General features: G+C 44.6%; 1 protein-coding gene across 4 annotated transcripts; it reads right to left on the bottom strand.

Moving 5' to 3' along the window:
• Positions 1-82: 82 nt before the first annotated feature.
• LOC147125327 (ankyrin repeat domain-containing protein 46) lies at positions 83-16,833 on the bottom strand. Of its 4 annotated transcripts, XM_086001318.1 has the most exons (6): positions 16,744-16,833; positions 16,349-16,703; positions 3,337-3,495; positions 3,030-3,095; positions 1,314-1,373; positions 83-1,078 (listed from the first exon to the last, which is right to left on the bottom strand). In XM_086001318.1, the coding sequence occupies exons 2-6, from the start codon at positions 16,657-16,659 to the stop codon at positions 862-864; spliced, it is 813 nt and encodes a 270-aa protein (XP_085857444.1). In that variant the 5' UTR covers positions 16,660-16,703; positions 16,744-16,833; the 3' UTR covers positions 83-861. The 4 variants fall into 4 exon arrangements, with proteins under 4 accessions (XP_085857444.1, XP_085857435.1, XP_085857451.1 ...); XM_086001309.1 differs by lacking the exon at positions 16,744-16,833 and having other exon boundaries at positions 16,349-16,737; XM_086001325.1 differs by lacking the exons at positions 3,030-3,095; positions 16,744-16,833 and having other exon boundaries at positions 16,349-16,737.
• Positions 16,834-17,267: the final 434 nt, after the last annotated feature.

Genomic DNA, 17,267 nt, shown 5'->3' with positions numbered 1-17,267 from the left:
ACTACTTCAAGTATATTAACCTAAAATCTACCTATGGAAGGTACAGTTTACATACTGCTTCAAATAATACAAGCACATGCAATTCATGTATTTAGTATTTACTGCAATATGCTGAGTATAACAACTTGCATGAATACAGTTAAAATGTACATTATTACAGTTAAAAGTGCTGATTGTGTGTTCTACATATAGGTTTAGTCAGGTCAGTACTGAAAAACAGTTGTAGTTGCAAAACAAGATATAGATCAAGGCTATTAAATTTTAATGACTAAATGTACTCACTTTTAAGAATCCCAGTGATTATTAAAATCAGCATTCTACTGTACTCGTGATTGCTTCAATAATGATCAACATTAATCTTAAAACATGAAGTCATCATTTCGAAATTCTTCAATTTGTACACATAGGAATATGGTTTACTACATTTCCTTAGAGGAGTGACCGAGGAAACAAAAACACATTTCAACAGATAGTTTCACCTCTATGCAATAGAAATAAGGAGTTCAATAAAAAAAGGTAGAAATATGCATTTAGCAACTTGAGCGCATCAGTTTGAAGCTCGACCTTCAGCTTACTTTTTATTACAGGGCTCAAATGTGCATCAAGACTTTGTTACGGTTACGATTCTCAAAAAACAAAATGTGTTTTACTGGCTGGAATCAAAGTGAGAACAACTGGAATTTATGTCCAAAAAAATTTAAACTGGTGCCAAGACTACAGGTGCTGAATCTTGGTAGCAAAACGTTTTAGTAACTGGAATGTCGACTACCAAATGCTGACAGGTCTGTTAGCATTCTCAACTGCTAGCGTAGCCAGCGAGGATCGAACTCAAACTCGGTTACACTGGATGCCGTTCAGGTTTTAATGCACCAGTTCAGGCTGGTTTTCCACAAAGGGCAGAACGCCACTGACGTAGTAGGCAATGCCAAGAGACAACAGTGCGATGACAATAATGAGCAGCAAAACCCTCCAGAAGCCCAAATCATCCACAAACTCCTGCCAGGTGGATCGGAAGCTGGAAAGAACACCTTCTGTATTCTGGAGGTTCGGATTCAGGAGCGAGTGGCTCTCCATGGCACTTGGGGGGGGAAAAAAAAGATTTGCATATGGATCATCAATACAACTTCAGAATATGGTCAATGGATAAGCTATTTTTAAACCTTCACTTGGATTACCATGAAGGAAAATGTTACATTTAGGATTCAAGAGATTCTATTTAACTTCTTTTTAAATCAACTGAAAAAGACAAGATCTGGTTTTTTTTGTAGATAGGTTCAAATGCGTTTTCTCGGCAAGCCACACACCAACTTTACCTGAGGGGCTGATGGTCTGTTTCCCAGCCTCTGATGATGATGTTCTGAGTCTCCTGCTCGCTAGAAGAGGCAAGAGAGTAGTTAGGGAACAACTCCCCGCTCCTGTGGGGCAGCATCAATCCTCAACTCAGTATATTCCTATAATGTGCGACTGAGATCAGGGACTCCATGGTATGGAGGACATCGAACCTACATACCGGATGCTGTGATGCCATGCATTGGCGGATATAGGCATGAAAATCTGACTAGATTAAAGTCAGACCTTGGAGGGTGAACAGAATAGGATTTTTTAAATTTTTTTTAAATGATGTTTGCATCCTTTGTGAGCAGAGAGGATTGGAGGGGGGGGGGGGGGAACAAGCAGAACAAATGAAATATTGAACTTCACAGCTTTGACTCTGTATCCCTACCATAAAAAAAACAGTAGTACCACAGATCACTGCTTTTTATGGCAAGATCCTGTGTAGCAACTACCGAGTGCAGTACAATTAAGCTCCATTTCTTTACATGATTTCTTTCAACTACACATGAATAAAAATAATTTCAGAAGCTTACTTTGCAACGGTCACATTGCCCTTACGGGTATTTTGAACTTTGATGACTGTAGTTTCTTTTCAAATAAAAGGCCACAGTTTTAGTCCACAAATTCTATTACTATACAACCTTTAAATTTCCACTCCTTCCCCCTTACTATGCCTGAAGGTGTTGACTTTTCACTGGGGTGCGATTCCAGTACTTCTGCAAGTTATCATTCTTCATTTTGTAAGTCAAGACAGTGAGCAGTGACTAGGCTATTGCACTATAAGGGGCATCATAGACAAACACTATGCTGTCCCTTGTTTGACATCCAGGGACACTGAATGGCTGTCCAGAGCAGAACCCCTAGCCAATTTCCCTGTCTCCATATAGGAACAGGAGTAGGCCATTCAGCCCCTCGAGCCTGTTCCGCCATTCAATTCATGGTTGATCTGTATCCTAACTCCATCCACCCGTCCTGGCTGCATATCCCTTATTACCCTTCGCTAGCAAAAATCTATCGATCTCAGATTTAAAATTATGAATTGAGCTAGCATCTACTGCTTTTTGTAGGAGAGTTTTCCACACTTCTACCACCCTGTGTGTGAAGAAGTGTTTCCCAACTTCTCTCTTGAATGGCCTGGCTCTGATTTTAAGGTTATGTCCCCTTGTTCTAGACTCCCCCACCAGCGGAAAAAGTCTTTATCTACCCTATCAATTCCTTTCAAAATCTCAATCAAATCACTCCTTAACCTTCCATATTCCTCTAACCCACAATGCTGAGGCCAATTGTAGTATGTACCACAGCTCTGATCAGCCAACACACTACAGATTAGGGGTCAAAACTGGGGCCTTCCTGCTACACATGACTCAGAGTGACTTACTGCTTTAATCATCTAAACCAACCACTGGGGGAAGTTACTCTACAAATTGTAACTGAAAATGCCCCACTTTCTTGTATTTTTGGAACTGGTGTAAAACAAATTCCCAAATCATAATGTGCACAACAGAAACTGGGCAGCAAGAAATATCCTTTCCAAATTACACAAACTATGGACATGCCTCACAGCAGATTCCTGATCTCAGCTGGACCATCAGGCGAGTCAAGGAGATGCATGATTTCATGAGGAGCAGGGATTAGGGACTGGGGAGTGAGGGGAGGGGGCGGGTGTGAAGGTCATACCTATTTCTAGCACCCACCTGAAAAGCTGTTTGGGCTGAGATCTGGGAGAAGGCCAGGAATAGCTTCTATCATAACAAGAAACCCTAGAATACCATATAGTTAGGTTTGCAAGTTAAATTATTCATACATTTGCAAGTCATTTAACCTGACCTGCTAAAAGAATGAACAGAAATAAGGTGCCTTTAAAACAATGCAATTGTCTGTAATATCAAAAGCTAATCTTGTAAAAGTTTGTATTCTAAACATTATGCTAAAAGAATTTCTACTTCACACCGTACAAAATTATCCTTGCAGCTCAGCTTTCCCTTACAGTTAGATGTTTACCTCTCATTTTCCGCAGTCTGCATAATCTCTAGTTTAGAGTGAGTTCCACGGTTGAATCCTTTCACTTCTTGCTCCTCCAAGGACTCCAGCAACTTGATGGCATCTTTGTTTACTCCTCTACGTTTTGCCAGTACAAGTGGTGTGGCACCGTGATGATTGCTGAGTTGTCAAAAAAATAAAATAAATGATTTACATCCTTGCAAGAGGCCACCCTAAGTTGTTTCCAGTAACTGCTTTGAAACAATAAAACCCCAGCAACAGCTACCAATGGTTTTTCATTTATAATTTTTGACTTTACCTGGTCTGGCCTATACGTGACTCCCGACCCACAGCAATGTGGTTGACTGTAAACTGCCCTCTGAAATGGCCTAGCAAGCCACTCAGTTGTACCAAACCGCGACAAAGAAGTATCACCACACAGACTGCAGTGGTTCAAGAAGGTGGCTCACCACCACCTTCTCAAGGGATGGGCAATAAATGCTGGCCTTGCCAGCGACGCCCACATCCCATGAACGAATTAAAAAAAGGACACAAAAAGCCATCCTGGCTTAATCCTAAGGATCAAATAGGTAAACTAAAAGTGCCTCCAAATTTAGTGCTCATACATTGCACTAAAAAGCCTTTTTCAGTGGAAAAACATTAAAATATAATTGGTAATGTTACAAGCCCACGCAAAGCGAGGCAGCAGCTACCTGGCTCAAAAATTAGCAGAGGAATTGCTATTTGGCAGCTCAGAGTTTTAAATAGTGGGGCATTTTAATCAAAATGTATAGAAATTCTTTGCAGAAAAACTGAATCAAAAGGCAGCTGTTTAATTTGTTACTAGAAGTCCCTATTAAAGAACGACGTGCATTTATATAGTGCCCTCAGGACATGCCAAATCGCTTTATGGCCAATGAAGTACTTTTGAAGTGTAGGAAACTAAAGCGACTAATTTATTTATTTTTAAAGTCCCCCCCCATAATGTTTATTGCCCCCCCTCAAATATGTCACTAATAATGTTTATTAGAAAATCCTGATTACTTCCAAAGTCAGACCAAAATGTAGTATATTCCTCCACATCTTTTCAGCTTACAATAACATTTCATTACTGTAACAACTACTTTTAAAATGAAGGCCACCAACTGATTATAAACAAACAATTTTTTTGCCATTACAGTTCACACCTAATCGGAGCCGTCTTTTGTCTCCACTGTCCTATTACCATCTCGTCTGGTTTGGAATACCTCTTCACTTCTTTTGTTCTCTCCCAGCCCTGCCTTCGATCTATTTTATTTCCTTTCCAGTTTTGAAAAAGGGTTTCGACCCGAAACGTCGACTCTAGTTTCTCTCCACGGATGTTGCCTGGCCTGCTGAGTTTTTCCAGCATTTTCTGTTGTTATTATAAACAATTTTTTGCCTGCAGCAACTGTATTTCAAAGTAATTAATTGGACCTGAAGAGCTTCGGGACATGTTACACTATTACAGAACTGCAAATTTGTTACTTCTTTAATTCATTATAGAACTACCTATATGTAATGCCACTGGGGGGGGGGGGGGGGGGGAAAAGAGAAGAGAGAGAACAGGAATTGTATCCAAAATATCAACCATCAGCTACAATATGGGCCTGCCTTTATTTTTTGTTTTATGTTCTTACCATTAAAGTGTTTTTCAATCAAACCAAAGATCTTTTGAGTTTTTAAAAAAAAAGGCAAACATACCCAATTGCAGTAACGCAGTCTTGCCTCACTGCAGCCACCTGTATGTATGATGGAACTGCGTGAACTGACGAACCAAAGAGATGGTTAGCCCCAGGTTCAGGTAGCTTCTGGCTACAATACGGTCAATTATGTCAGATTTCAGAAAGTAGAAGTGTAGCCTCTTGGATGTGTGACTCGAGCGATTCACACATCTTCAAGGCAAAGCAAGACTGTGGAATTACTATCAACCAGGAACCCTGATGTAACTGCGATAGATAATGATTTGGTCATTTCCAAACAAACACAGACAGCAGGCACTGATCAGAGGTTGCAAACATGCCTATATTGAACCTTTCAGAGACCTGGAACAATTACAACCATAATATATTAAGCACAGGTAATTGTCAGGCAGTTGATCCAGATTAACTATTTCTATCAGGTCAGTCAACATCTGTGGAGAAAACAAATTGTCAATGTTTCAGCTCATATACCCTTCTAAAAAAAAGAGATGGACAGGAGTAGGCAATTCAGCCCCTCAACCAGAAATAGGAGGGGGGAAACACAAACTGATCAACAAACAAACAGAGAGGAAGTATAGGTGGCATAATTCCTGGACGATGTAACAGATCACCTCTCTCTCAGCTGTAGCTCAGCGTTGGCAGCCTCGCCTCTGCGTCAGGTGGTTGTGGGTTCAAGTCCCGTTCCGCTGGAACACATTAATTTAGGCTGACACTCCAACGCAGTACTGAGGGAGTGCCGCACTGTCAGAGGTACCACCTTTCGGATGCGATGTTGAACCGAGGCCCCGTCTGCCCCCTCAGATGGACGTAAACGATCCCATGGCACTATTTTGAAGAGCAGCAGGGGCGTTCTCCCCGGTGTCCTGGCCAACATGTATCCCTCAACCCACATAATTAGAAAAAAATGATTATCTGGTCATCATCACATTGCTGTTTGTGCGAGGTTGCTCTGCGCAAATTAATTGCCGCATTTCCTACATTACAACAGTGACTACACTTCAAAAACAGTCGGGAAGTGCTTTGGGATGTCCCGAGGTCGTGATAGGCCCTATATAAATGCAAGTACTTCTCTCTTACTCAGTTAAGTAATAGAAAGAAGCATTAAAGAAATAAAAGACGTGAAAGAAACAAAGTCTGTGCGAATACCTAAGAGAGTGAGAGGCCCAAGATAAATGCAAGAAATTGGGAGAGATTGAAAAAATAAAAACCTGGGAATCAGTCTGAAATTAAAATAGAAGATGCTGGCAAAGTACAGTGGTTCCACAACTCCAAGTAAAAGATAATTAACAGGCAGAGGACAAACCTCCTGCCGGCACAGTGTTCTGACAAAATCACTGCACCCCACAAAATGCCAGCCTGTTCTCCCGCGCCCAGATACCAACAGATTTACCACCACATCACCAGCAACCACTGCTGTGAAGAATAGTAGTTACTGAAGTCATTGTGTGAAGACCAGCGGGCTGCAGAGCGCCCAGGAGAAAGACAAGATACTGTTTCTGAAGCTCGCATTAAACTTTGTTGGGACAACGCATAAAAGGTCACAGCCAGAAAGGTCAGAATGAGAGTGGGAGAGGAGGGAAAGAGGTAAGGTGGCAGGCCACAGGAAGCTTAGGGTCACACTTTTTTTTTTCCAGCTGGTTGTTTCAGATTGTCAACACTTTGCTTTTTATTTAACTATTTGTCACTGAAATAGGCTTTGCATTGTCCAACACTTTTGTTAGGCAAATATATAGTCCTAAATGACTGCAGGTGTTCAATAGAGAACTACAAATTAACCCTATTGTTCTATAAAGGGTTAGTACAGCGCAAAGGGCTACTGGGACAATCCAAAGTTTTCACAGCCAATTAATTCCTAATGCAATTTAACGTTGTAATCCTCTCAGATAGAGGTGGTGTGTATTCAAACACACAAATGCAGTATAAACCCTTTCAGCTAGAAGTTTAAGGAACCAATTTAAATTTGCCTATTGTGGCATTTCTTCCAGCTCAGACGAAGGTTCTATGCCGAAAACATTAATTTAGCTGTTCTCTCCACAGATGCTGTCTGCGTGTTTGCACCATTTCTTGTTTTAAATTTGCCCATTTTGACTTGCTTTGCCATGAAATGAAATAGCATGGATCCTCAGTCTGTCGCGCATGCCAACTAAAAAAGACTGCTCTGCAGCCTTAATAGGTCTGAACTTTTGTAACCACGGGAGGTTTGTAGGGAATTAATTCAGATGCTACCCTTGATACTATATGTACTGCAGCCAGACCAGGGGGATGCCATTTCAAACCTGACAGCCATGTTAAATTCTCCAAGGAAATCACAATAATATGCAAGAGGCTTACTGCTTCTAATAACATGGTTGTCGAGCAGCTGCTGCACACAGTGGATTTGTTGCTGTGCATTTCTTGCAGCTCCAAGTTTAAAATGGCACTGGAACATTAAATTTACTTGCTGAAAAGGAATGTTCGAACATTAACTACTTAGACCAGAATACATAAAGTGATTGAAACTACAGAGATTATGTACGAAACGTAACAGGTAATGTAGGTGCAAAAAAATGGGCAATGTAGCAGGATTTGTAACTTGAGCTGGAAGCCAGAACTAGAGGGCATGAATGTGACAAAAACAAATTTAGTCTCAGCAAACTTGTTTATATGTTTATTAGATTAATAGCTTTGAGAAAGCCAGTCATTCCATCATGGGTTCTGATCTGCAATTTATAAGCAATTCACTGACCTCTAATTCACCCCAAGAATTTACCAGCAGCTACATTTACCAACAGGCAATACCAGGGGGACAGGCCAGGTTAGCAACTAAACATTACAAACCTACTCCAAACTAGATTACCCCAGAGAAGTATCAGGGGAAGAGTGTGCGTGTTATATAGATAAAAGGCTGCTTCTTTCCCAAGTTTAAAATAGAGAAGAAGCTACAGTCGGCAAGAATACATCAAGATTATTTTCATTCTTGATTAAAAGACCATCTTTGATCCAAGTGACTGGGGGCCGTGTGCTTAAATGCAAAGATTATACGGCATCAGCTCCTGAACAAACACTCCAATAGCTGTGTGGTGAGCATTGGATACGTTAAACCTGGAGAGGACAGATGCATGGATGAGAGTTTACAGCGGTGGTGCTGAGATTGGGCTATACAAGAACGACGACATGTAATAAGTGACGTTACGGAGGGAGAAGTCGGTGAGTTTTGGTGGCAGGCCGATTTTGCTCGGGATTGAACAGGATATTGAGGCTGTGCACCTTCACCTTGAGAAAGCAGCCAAGGGTAATGGAATTGGCACACCCGCCGTGCACGTTTCTGTCAGAAGCGGAATGTGATCGCTTCCATCGTGCTGATGTTGGGCTAGAGAACGTGCTGGCTCATCCAGGACTTCATGGCTAAACCGCAGGCACTACAAGAAGTCGTGGAGTCAAAGGTAGTTGCAGAGCTGGGTGTCTCAACCCCATGTTTAAGGATGATAGGGCGAGTGGATAGGGAAGAGGAAGGGCCAAGGACAGAATATTAGCAGACGCTGGAGGTGACTGGGCGGAAGCAGGCAGTGAAGCCATTGGAGGGCATGTAATAACTAACAGGATAGGGTAGGACTGGAACTAAGATAGGGCAGTATCATGGAGGAAAGACCATGGCAGAGAATGGAGAAATTGGCCAAGTCAAAAGCCTCCAAGAAGTTGAGGAGAACAAAGAGGAATAGTGCACCACAGTCAGTCACATAGGATATTATACACTCCCAGACCACGAGTGGCATTGTTCATTCGCAGGAATCTGGAGTTCAAAGGGAAATGATGTTTAAAAAGCTGTAACATGATAATATTGACAAGCTGTAACAGGAAAATAAAATGGAGAAGCTGCAAGCAAAAATTGGAGATTGGAATTATCCAGGGTCATGGATCTTTTAAATAGATTCTAAATAAAATAAATCAATGCTGTGTCACCTTTAGAATGAGGCAAGTAAAGATCTGCCTAGAAACATGACTGAGCATTATAGGATAATAACTACAAGCGGTGTGAAATAGAATGATTCCTAAACTGTTGGGACTAAAGAAGTCAGCTGGTCTTGGATGTATAATAGAGGTGATAGAAACATAGAAGATAGGAGGAGTAGGCCATTCGGCCCCTCGAGCCTGTTCCGCCATTCAATGAGATCATGGCGTATCATCCAAACTCAGTACCCTGTCCCCGCTTTCTCCCTTGATCCCTTTAGCCTTAAGAAGTATATCTAACTCCTTCTTGAATATATTTAATGAATTGGCCTCCACTGCCTTGTGCGGCAGAGAATTCCACAGGTTCACCACTCTCTGGGTGAAGAAATTCCTCCTCATCTCTGTCCTAAATGGCTTACCCCTTATCCTTAGACTGTGACCCCTGGTTCTGGACTCCCCCGCCAGCGGGAACATCCTTCCTGCATCTAGTCTGTCTAGTCCTGTTAGAATTTTATAAGTTTCAATGAGATCCCCTCTCATTCTTCTAAACTCCAGCGAGTATAAGCCCAATCGACCCAATCTCTCCTCATACGTCACTCCTGCCATCCCAGGCATCAGTCTGGTGAATCTTCACTGCACTCCTTCCATGGCAAGAACATCCTTCCTCAGATAAGGCGACCAAAACTGCACACAATACTCAAGATGTGGTCTCACCAAGGCCTTGTACAACTGCAGCAAGACATCCTTGTTCCTGTACTCGAACCCTCTCGCTACAAAGGCCAACATACCATTTGCCTTCTTAACCGCCTGCTGCACCTGCATGCTTACCTTCAGCACAAGGACACCCAGGTCTAGCTACTGTGGAGATTTTCCTCAATTTACCTTGGAAGACATTGATCTGCTTTATAGCATCTTTTCCTCAGCCCATGATAGAGCAGATTATACACAATCTTTAGAAGAAATGGGCAATATACCTTTGTTTAGTTCCTGGCATGAGAAATAGTGACTTTTATCAGGCGTTACTTCGTCAATCTTATTGCTGACAGCCTCTTTGCCATTACTAGAAGTGCCTACCTAGAGTAAAGCTGATGTCTGACAGAGCTCGTTGCCCGAGTTCCTTGCTGTCTGGTTTTAAAGCAGTTACACCGAGTCATACTGATTGGACATGTTTCTCATTCAAATGTCAGATAAACATCTCTCAACTGATCTCTACTAAATGCACGCTGATGTAGTGCCTGGGTAGTGATTGTAACATTTAGCATGGCCTCAAAAACTAACAGAAAACGCTGGAAAAACTCAGCAGGCCAGGGCAGCATCCGTGGAGAGAGAAACGGAGTTAACGTTTCAGGTCGATGACCCTTCGTCAGAACTGGAAAAAGCAGGAAATGGAAAGCAGGATTGGGGGCTGGGAAAAGGGGGAGGGGATGAAAGAACAAACGGGAAGGTCAGTGACAGGATAGAAAGCGGGAGAGATTAAGAGACTCGAAAACTGCGTTGTGCTAAATGTGAAAACGCAAATATACGGCTAACAAATACAGAATAAACAGCTAGTCCCATATTATTTTCAGGATGCAATTGAAGCTATATGTAACAGCAGCAGCGCACGTCGTTACCATTGCATCACAGAGCCTTCTATGGGCCCAGGGTACTCGGTTACAAATATCATGTTTATATGCAAATCGTTTCAAATTGCATTTTGTCTACTGGTGAACAATTTAATCTTTAAAACGAAGGTGGAGTAATTAGCCACTTGTCGCCTCCTGCCCGCCTCCCCACAGTTAAGTCTCCTCTTGGGCATCCTGCTCCTCACGCATTTGCCAATCATGCTCGGTACCCATCTGTTACCTCCGTCCTTATGGGAAAAAAACACCCAATCTGCTCCTCCCAGAATCACCAAAGTCGTAAACAAACTGTGTGTTTGGGGGAGGAAATCATTGGTACAAGCAACTACAGTGCCAACTTCAGGCAAAACAATCTGTTGAGCTGGAGTAACTAAAAGAATATAACTCAACCAACCATGTATATAGAAACATGCCACACTGAATGACAAATACACTGGCCTGTATTTTCCGGGGCCTATGACCGCGTACGCAGCCGTAACTGCCCCGCAAGTTCCGGGTTTCCACGTGTGATGCACCTGCGCAAAAACCCGGAACTTGCGATCTGTCACGTTTCAGCTCGACAGATCCACCGCATCCGCAGGAAATGGACATTCGCCGGCGGAGGGTTGGGCTATTTGCCCAACTACTGCCCACGAAACTCTTACGCCTGATAAAAGCCGGCATAAGGCCTTCTTTTACCAGCGTAAGGATTTTAATAAATATGAAAATATTTTTTTTTTTAATGATTTAATCATTCAAAAACCTTTAAAATTAATTTAGGTTATTTTTGGCCCCTTTAAAAAAAGTTTAAATTTATTTTCAAAATTTTTTTTTTGTTTTAAATGATTAATTAAATTGTATTTTAATTAATTTTGAACATGATTTATTTCAATTTAATTGCCATGAAAGTGTGTTTTTTGGGTGATTCCTATTGTGCTTATGGGGATTCTGTACATAAATGGAATCCCCGTAAGCATAACGGGAATCCCCCTTTGATTGGTTGGGCCGGCCCATGTGATCCCAGGGACGCTTGCGAACCGCATGCGCCCTGGGATACGTGGGCCTTTACGCAGGGCTACGCCCGCAGGCCCAGGAGCGCGAGGCTTCGTAGGTCCGGGGCCATCAGGTAGGTTCATACTTTTCTGGCGGTTCAGAGGCATTCGCCTGCGGGAAGCCTCCGACCGCAATTTCCATCCCATTGTATATAAAACCCACGGCACACCGAATGACAAACACAAACTGTAGTATAACACAATGACACGACAGCTCATATCCACCAGCAGGTCTGCCCTCAACAGTTCACTTTTAAAAAGATGCTTCATAATTAAACCTTGTACTGTATTAACTGTTATGTATGCAGTGAAATGAAGGTGGGGTATAAAAGTTGTAAATGGTAGGGAAATTAAAAAAATTAAGGACGGACATACACGACAAAATCAACAGGAGCAAGACAAACCAAGAGCTGCTTTTGTAAACTACGGGTCTGCCAAAATTGGGTTACCAACTTATCCAAAACCAAGTAGGGGGCGGGATCATGACTAAAGGGCAACAGGCGTAAGAATGTTCAATGAACTCATTAATAAAGAGGAGTAATTGACGGGATTTTTAAGTATTTTTGGTGCATAATTAATATTTTAGACATTTTTAGGGAGACACCGGAGTGGAGTGTTAGCCTACATCTCAAGGGGGCTGGAATACAAAACAGTAGAAGGTATGCTTCAGTTGTATAAAGCTCTAGTTAGATCGCATCCGGAGCACCGAGTTCAGATCTGGGCACCACACTTCAGGAGGATTATATCGACCTTGGAGGGGGTGCAGCGCAGAGTCACCAGAGTGATACTGAGGCTAAAAAAGTTAAATTATAAGGACAGATTGCATAGACTAGCAAGTATTACCTTGAATGCAGAAGATTAAGGGTGTTTCAAATGATTAAAAGGAGTTGATAAGGTAGATCGAGAGCAAGTATTTCCTCTGAAAGAATTTATATAGCGCCTTCCACGACCACCAGACGTCCCAAAGCGCTTCACAGCCAATGAAGCACTTTTGAAGTGTAGTCACTGTTGTAATGTAGGAAACGCAGCAGCCAAATTATGCAGAGCAAGCTCCCACAAACAGCAATGTGATAATGATCAGATAATCTGGGGTTTTTTAATGATGTGGATTGAGGAATATTGGCCAGGACACCAGAGACAACTCCCCGGCTCCTCTTCGCAATAGTGCCGTGGGATCTTTCGCATCCACCCGAGAGCGCCTCATCCAAAAGACGGCACCTCCAACAGTGCAGCACTCCCTCAGCACTGCACTGGAGTGCCAGCCTAGATTTTTGTGCTCGAGTCCCTGGAGTGGGACTTGAACCTACAACCTTCTGCCTCAGAGGCGAGTGTGCTGCCCACTGAGCCAAGGCTGGCGGGGGAGTCCAAAACACGGGGGCATAACCTTAATATTAGCACTAGGTCATACAAAGGTTAGGGAAATCTGGAACACTTCCCCCCCCCCAAAAAGCAGTTGAGGTTGGGGATCAATTGAAAATTGCAAAACTAAGGTTGATCGATTTTTGTTAGGCAAGGCTATTAAAGGATATGGAACCAAGGCGGGTAGATAGAGTTGAGATACAGATCAGCCCTGATCGGATTGAATGGCTAGAGGAGCTGAATGGCCTCCTCCCCTGTTGATCTTTGGCTCAGTGGGGAGGAGGTCTCTCAGTCGGAAGGTTGTGGGTTCAAGTCCCACTCCAGAGACTTGAGCAGAAATCTAGGCTGACACTCCAGGGCAGTGCTGAGGGAGTGCTGCACTGTCGGAGGTGCCGTCTTTCGGATGAGACATTAAACCGAGGCCTCGTCTGCTCTCTCAGGTGGACGTAAAAGATCCCGTGGCACTATTTCAAAGAAGAGCAGGGGAGTTCTCCCCGGTGTCATGGCCAATATTTATCCCACAATCTACGGATCCGAAATTGCAGTCGGAGGCTTCCCTCGGGTGAATGCCTCCGATCCACAAGAAAGGTACGCATCTACCTGGTGCCTCTGTATCTTCGGACTCTTGCAGTTCTCGGCCTGCGGGCGTAGGCCTGCGTAAAGGCCCACGTATCCCGGGGAGCAGGCGGTTCATGAGTGTCCCTGGGATCACATGGGCCGGCCCAACCAATCAAAAAGGGGGATTCCCATTATGTTTATGGGATTCCATTTACGTACAGAATCCCCATAAGCACAATAGGAATCACATAAAAAACACTTTCACACAACCTAACTAAAAATAAATGACATGGTTAAAATTAATTGTAAAAATACAATTTAATTAAACATTTAAAACAAAAATGTAATTTTTTGAAAAATAAATTTAAACATCTTTAAAAGGTGCCAAAATAAACTAATTTTAATGATTTTTAAATGTTTAAATGATTTAAAGAAAAATTTCACCCTTACGTTGGTAAGAGGCGACCCGGCCTGCTTTTACCAGCATATGGGTTTTGTGGGCATTCGTTAGGCAAATAGCCCAATCCTCCGCCAGCGAATGTCCATTTTCTGTGCATGCGGACAATCTGTCAAGCTGAAACTTCAAGTTCAGGCAATATCACTAAAAAACAGATTATCTGGTCATTATCACATTGCTGTTTGTGGGAGCTTGCTGTGCGCAAATTGGGTGCCGCGTTTCCCACATTACAACAGTGACTACACTTCAAAAAGTACTTCCATTGGCTGTAAAGCGCGTCGGGACGTCCGGTGGGCGTGAAAGGTGCTATATAAAAAAAAAAGACTTGCATTTCTATAGCGCCTTTCATGACCAGCGGACGGGCCAAAGCGCTTTACAGCCAATGAAGTACTTTTGAAGTGTAGTCACTTTCCATTCCTCGGGAGCCTACTGTCAACAAGGGCAGACGTCGACGACGAAGTCCAACACTGCCTTCAGTGTGCCAGTGCAGCCTTCGGTCGCCTGAGGAAGAGAGTGTTTGAAGACCAGGACCTCAAACCCGGCATTAAGCTCATGGTCTACAGGGCAGCAGTGATACCCGCCCTGCTGTATGCCTCAGGGACATGGACCATGTACAGCAGACACCTCAAAGCACTGGAGAGGTACCACCAACGCTGCCTCCGCAAGATCCTGCAAATCCATTGGCAGGATAGGCGCACTGACGTCAGTGTTCTTGCTCAGGCCAACATCCCCAGCATCGAAGCTTTGACCACGCTCGATCAGCTCCGATGGACGGGTCACATTGTCCGCATGCCCGATACGAGACTCCCAAAACAAGCGCTCTACTCGGAGCTCCGATACGGCAAGAGAGCCCCAGGTGGGCAGAGGAAACGCTTCAAGGACACCCTCAAAGCCTCCTTGAAAAAGTGTAACATCCCCACCGACACCTGGGAATCCCTGGCCCAAGACCGCACAAAGTGGAGGAGAAGCATCCGGGAAGGCGCCGAACACCTCGAGTCTCTTCGCCGGGAGCAGGCGGAAGCCAAGCGCAGGCAGCGCACGTCAACCCAAGCACCCTGCCCACCAGCCCCTTTAACCACCGTCTGCCCCACCTGTGACAGAGACTGCATTGGACTCATCAGTCATCTGCGAACTCATTTTTAAGGTGGAAGCAAGTCATCCTCGGTTTTGAGGGACTGCCTAAGATATAAAAAAGAAAAAGACTTGCATTTCTATAGCGCCTTTCATGACCATCGGACGAGCCAAAGTGCTTTACAGCCAATGAAGTACTTTTGAAGTGTAGTCACTGTTGTAGTGTAAGAAATGTGACAGCTAATTTGCACACAGCAAACACCCACAAACAGCAATGTGATAATGACCAGACAATCTGTTTTTGTTATGTTGGTTGAGGGATAAATATTGGCCAAGACACTGGGGATAACTCTCCTGCTCTTCTTCAAAACAGTGCCGTGGGATCTTTTACAGCCACCTGAGAGAGCAGACGAGGCCTCGGTTTAACATCTCATCTGAAAGACGGCACCTCCGACAGCGTAGCACTCCCTTGAAGTGTCAGCCTAGACCTTCGTGCTCAAGTCCCTGGAGTGGGTCTTGAACCCACGACCTTCTGACTCAGAGGCGAGGATGCTACCAACTGAGCCACAGCTGACAATGCAAGTCTTTCTTTCTTTTGACACCTCCTACATTATCAGCTGTGGCTCAGTGGATAGCACACTCACCTCGGAGTCAAGAAGGCTGTGGGTTCAAGTCCCATTCCAGAGATGTGAGCACAAAAATCTAGGCTGACACTCCAGTGCAGTGCTGGAGGAAGTGCCACACTGTCGGAGATGCCATCATCTCGGATGAGACGTTAAACCGAGGCCCCGTCTGTTCTCAGGTGGACGTAAAAGATCACATGGCTTTCGAAGAAGAGCAGGGAAGTTATCCCTGGTGTCCTGGCCTATATTTATCTCCCAGTTAACATAACAAAAACAGATTACCTTGTCACGATCACATTGCTGTTTGTGGGCTCTTGCTGTGCGCAACTTGCCTCTTGCATTTCCCACATTACAACAGTGACTACAAACAGTGTCATCAGAAGAAAACATTCACAAAAGCGCCCCTTTTTTACAGGGACACAATGAACTCCAAATTATACATTAAAAAAAATGGGAAACTTATCAAATTAAAGCATTACAACAGTGTCTACACTTCAAAAAGTATTTCATTGGCTGTAAAGCGCTTTGGGACGTCCGGTGGCCGTGAAAGGCGCTACAGAAATGCAAGTCTTTCTTTCCTCTGCTCCACACAGAGCTCGGCCGGCCGGCCGGCCTGCCCCCCGGTGGACATTGCTCAAGCCAAAGGCGGCTCAGCCGCACCCACCAGATGTCGATTTTGAGGCCGTTGGAGACCAGGAACTGGATGGAGTCGACGTGGCCGCACAGGTGCAGGGCCGTGTTGCCCTGGGAGTCGGTGGCCAGCAGGTCGGCGCCGAACTTGTGCAGCAGGCGGCAGATGTCGACGTTGCCGCGGGCGGCGGCCACATGAAGGCCGGCGCGGCCCCGGCCGTCGCGGATGTTGGGGTCGAAGCCGCTCTCCAGCAGCCGCTTGGCGTAGGCCATGTCGCCATCGATGCAGGCCTGCAGCAACGGCACGCCAGTCTGGCAGGAGTCGTTGATGAAGACGTACGACATGTCGGCGGCGCCTCAGCTCTCTGCAACCACCTCCACCGCGCAACCTCAGTGCGGCCGGCCCGCCTCCCCTCCCCGCCGCGCAGCCTCAGTGCGGCCCGCCTCCCCTCCCCGCCGCGCAGCCTCAGTGCGGCCCGACTCCGCCACCAGCCGCGCAGCCTCAGTGCGGCCCGACTCCTCCCCACCAGCCGCGCAACGGCGGCAGCAAGAGGTCAAAATTAATGCAGCAACCAGTCGCCCGCTCTCTCGCCTTATAGACTCACACAACACAAAGACAGACTTGCATTTATACAGCCCCTTTCACAACCTCAAGACGTTCCAAAGTGCTTTACAGCCAACAAAGTACTTTTTTTGAAGTGCAGTCACTCTCGTAATGTAGGAAACGCGGCAGCAAATTTTGTGTACAGCAAGCTCCCACAAACAGCAATGTGATAATGTCTCGATAATCTTTTTTTAGTGATGAGGGATGAATATTGGCCGGGACAACGGGGTGAACACTCCTGCTCTCCTTCAAAATAGTGCCGTGGGATCTTTCACCTCCACCCGCAAGAGGACAGACCGGGCCTCAGCTTAATGTCTCATCCGAAAGACGGCACCTCCGACAGTGCAGT

This window comes from Somniosus microcephalus, chromosome 1 (assembly GCF_052327205.1).
Source record: "Somniosus microcephalus isolate GS21.2 chromosome 1, FLI_Smic_1.0, whole genome shotgun sequence".
NCBI lineage: Eukaryota > Metazoa > Chordata > Chondrichthyes > Squaliformes > Somniosidae > Somniosus > Somniosus microcephalus.
Note: the sequence above shows the minus strand (reverse complement) of the source record. Positions and strands in the feature narration are given on the sequence as shown.

Excerpts from the sequence above, each read along its gene's own strand:
- LOC147125327 (XM_086001318.1), bottom strand. The coding sequence starts at position 16,659 with ATGTCGTACGTCTTCATCAACGACTCCTGCCAGACTGGCGTGCCGTTG. Across the intron at positions 1,374-3,029 it reads CAGCCCAAACAGCTTTTCAG|CGAGCAGGAGACTCAGAACA; the intron begins GTGGGTGCTAGA and ends TGCCTCTTCTAG. Across the intron at positions 1,079-1,313 it reads ACAGACCATCAGCCCCTCAG|TGCCATGGAGAGCCACTCGC; the intron begins GTAAAGTTGGTG and ends TCCCCCCCCAAG.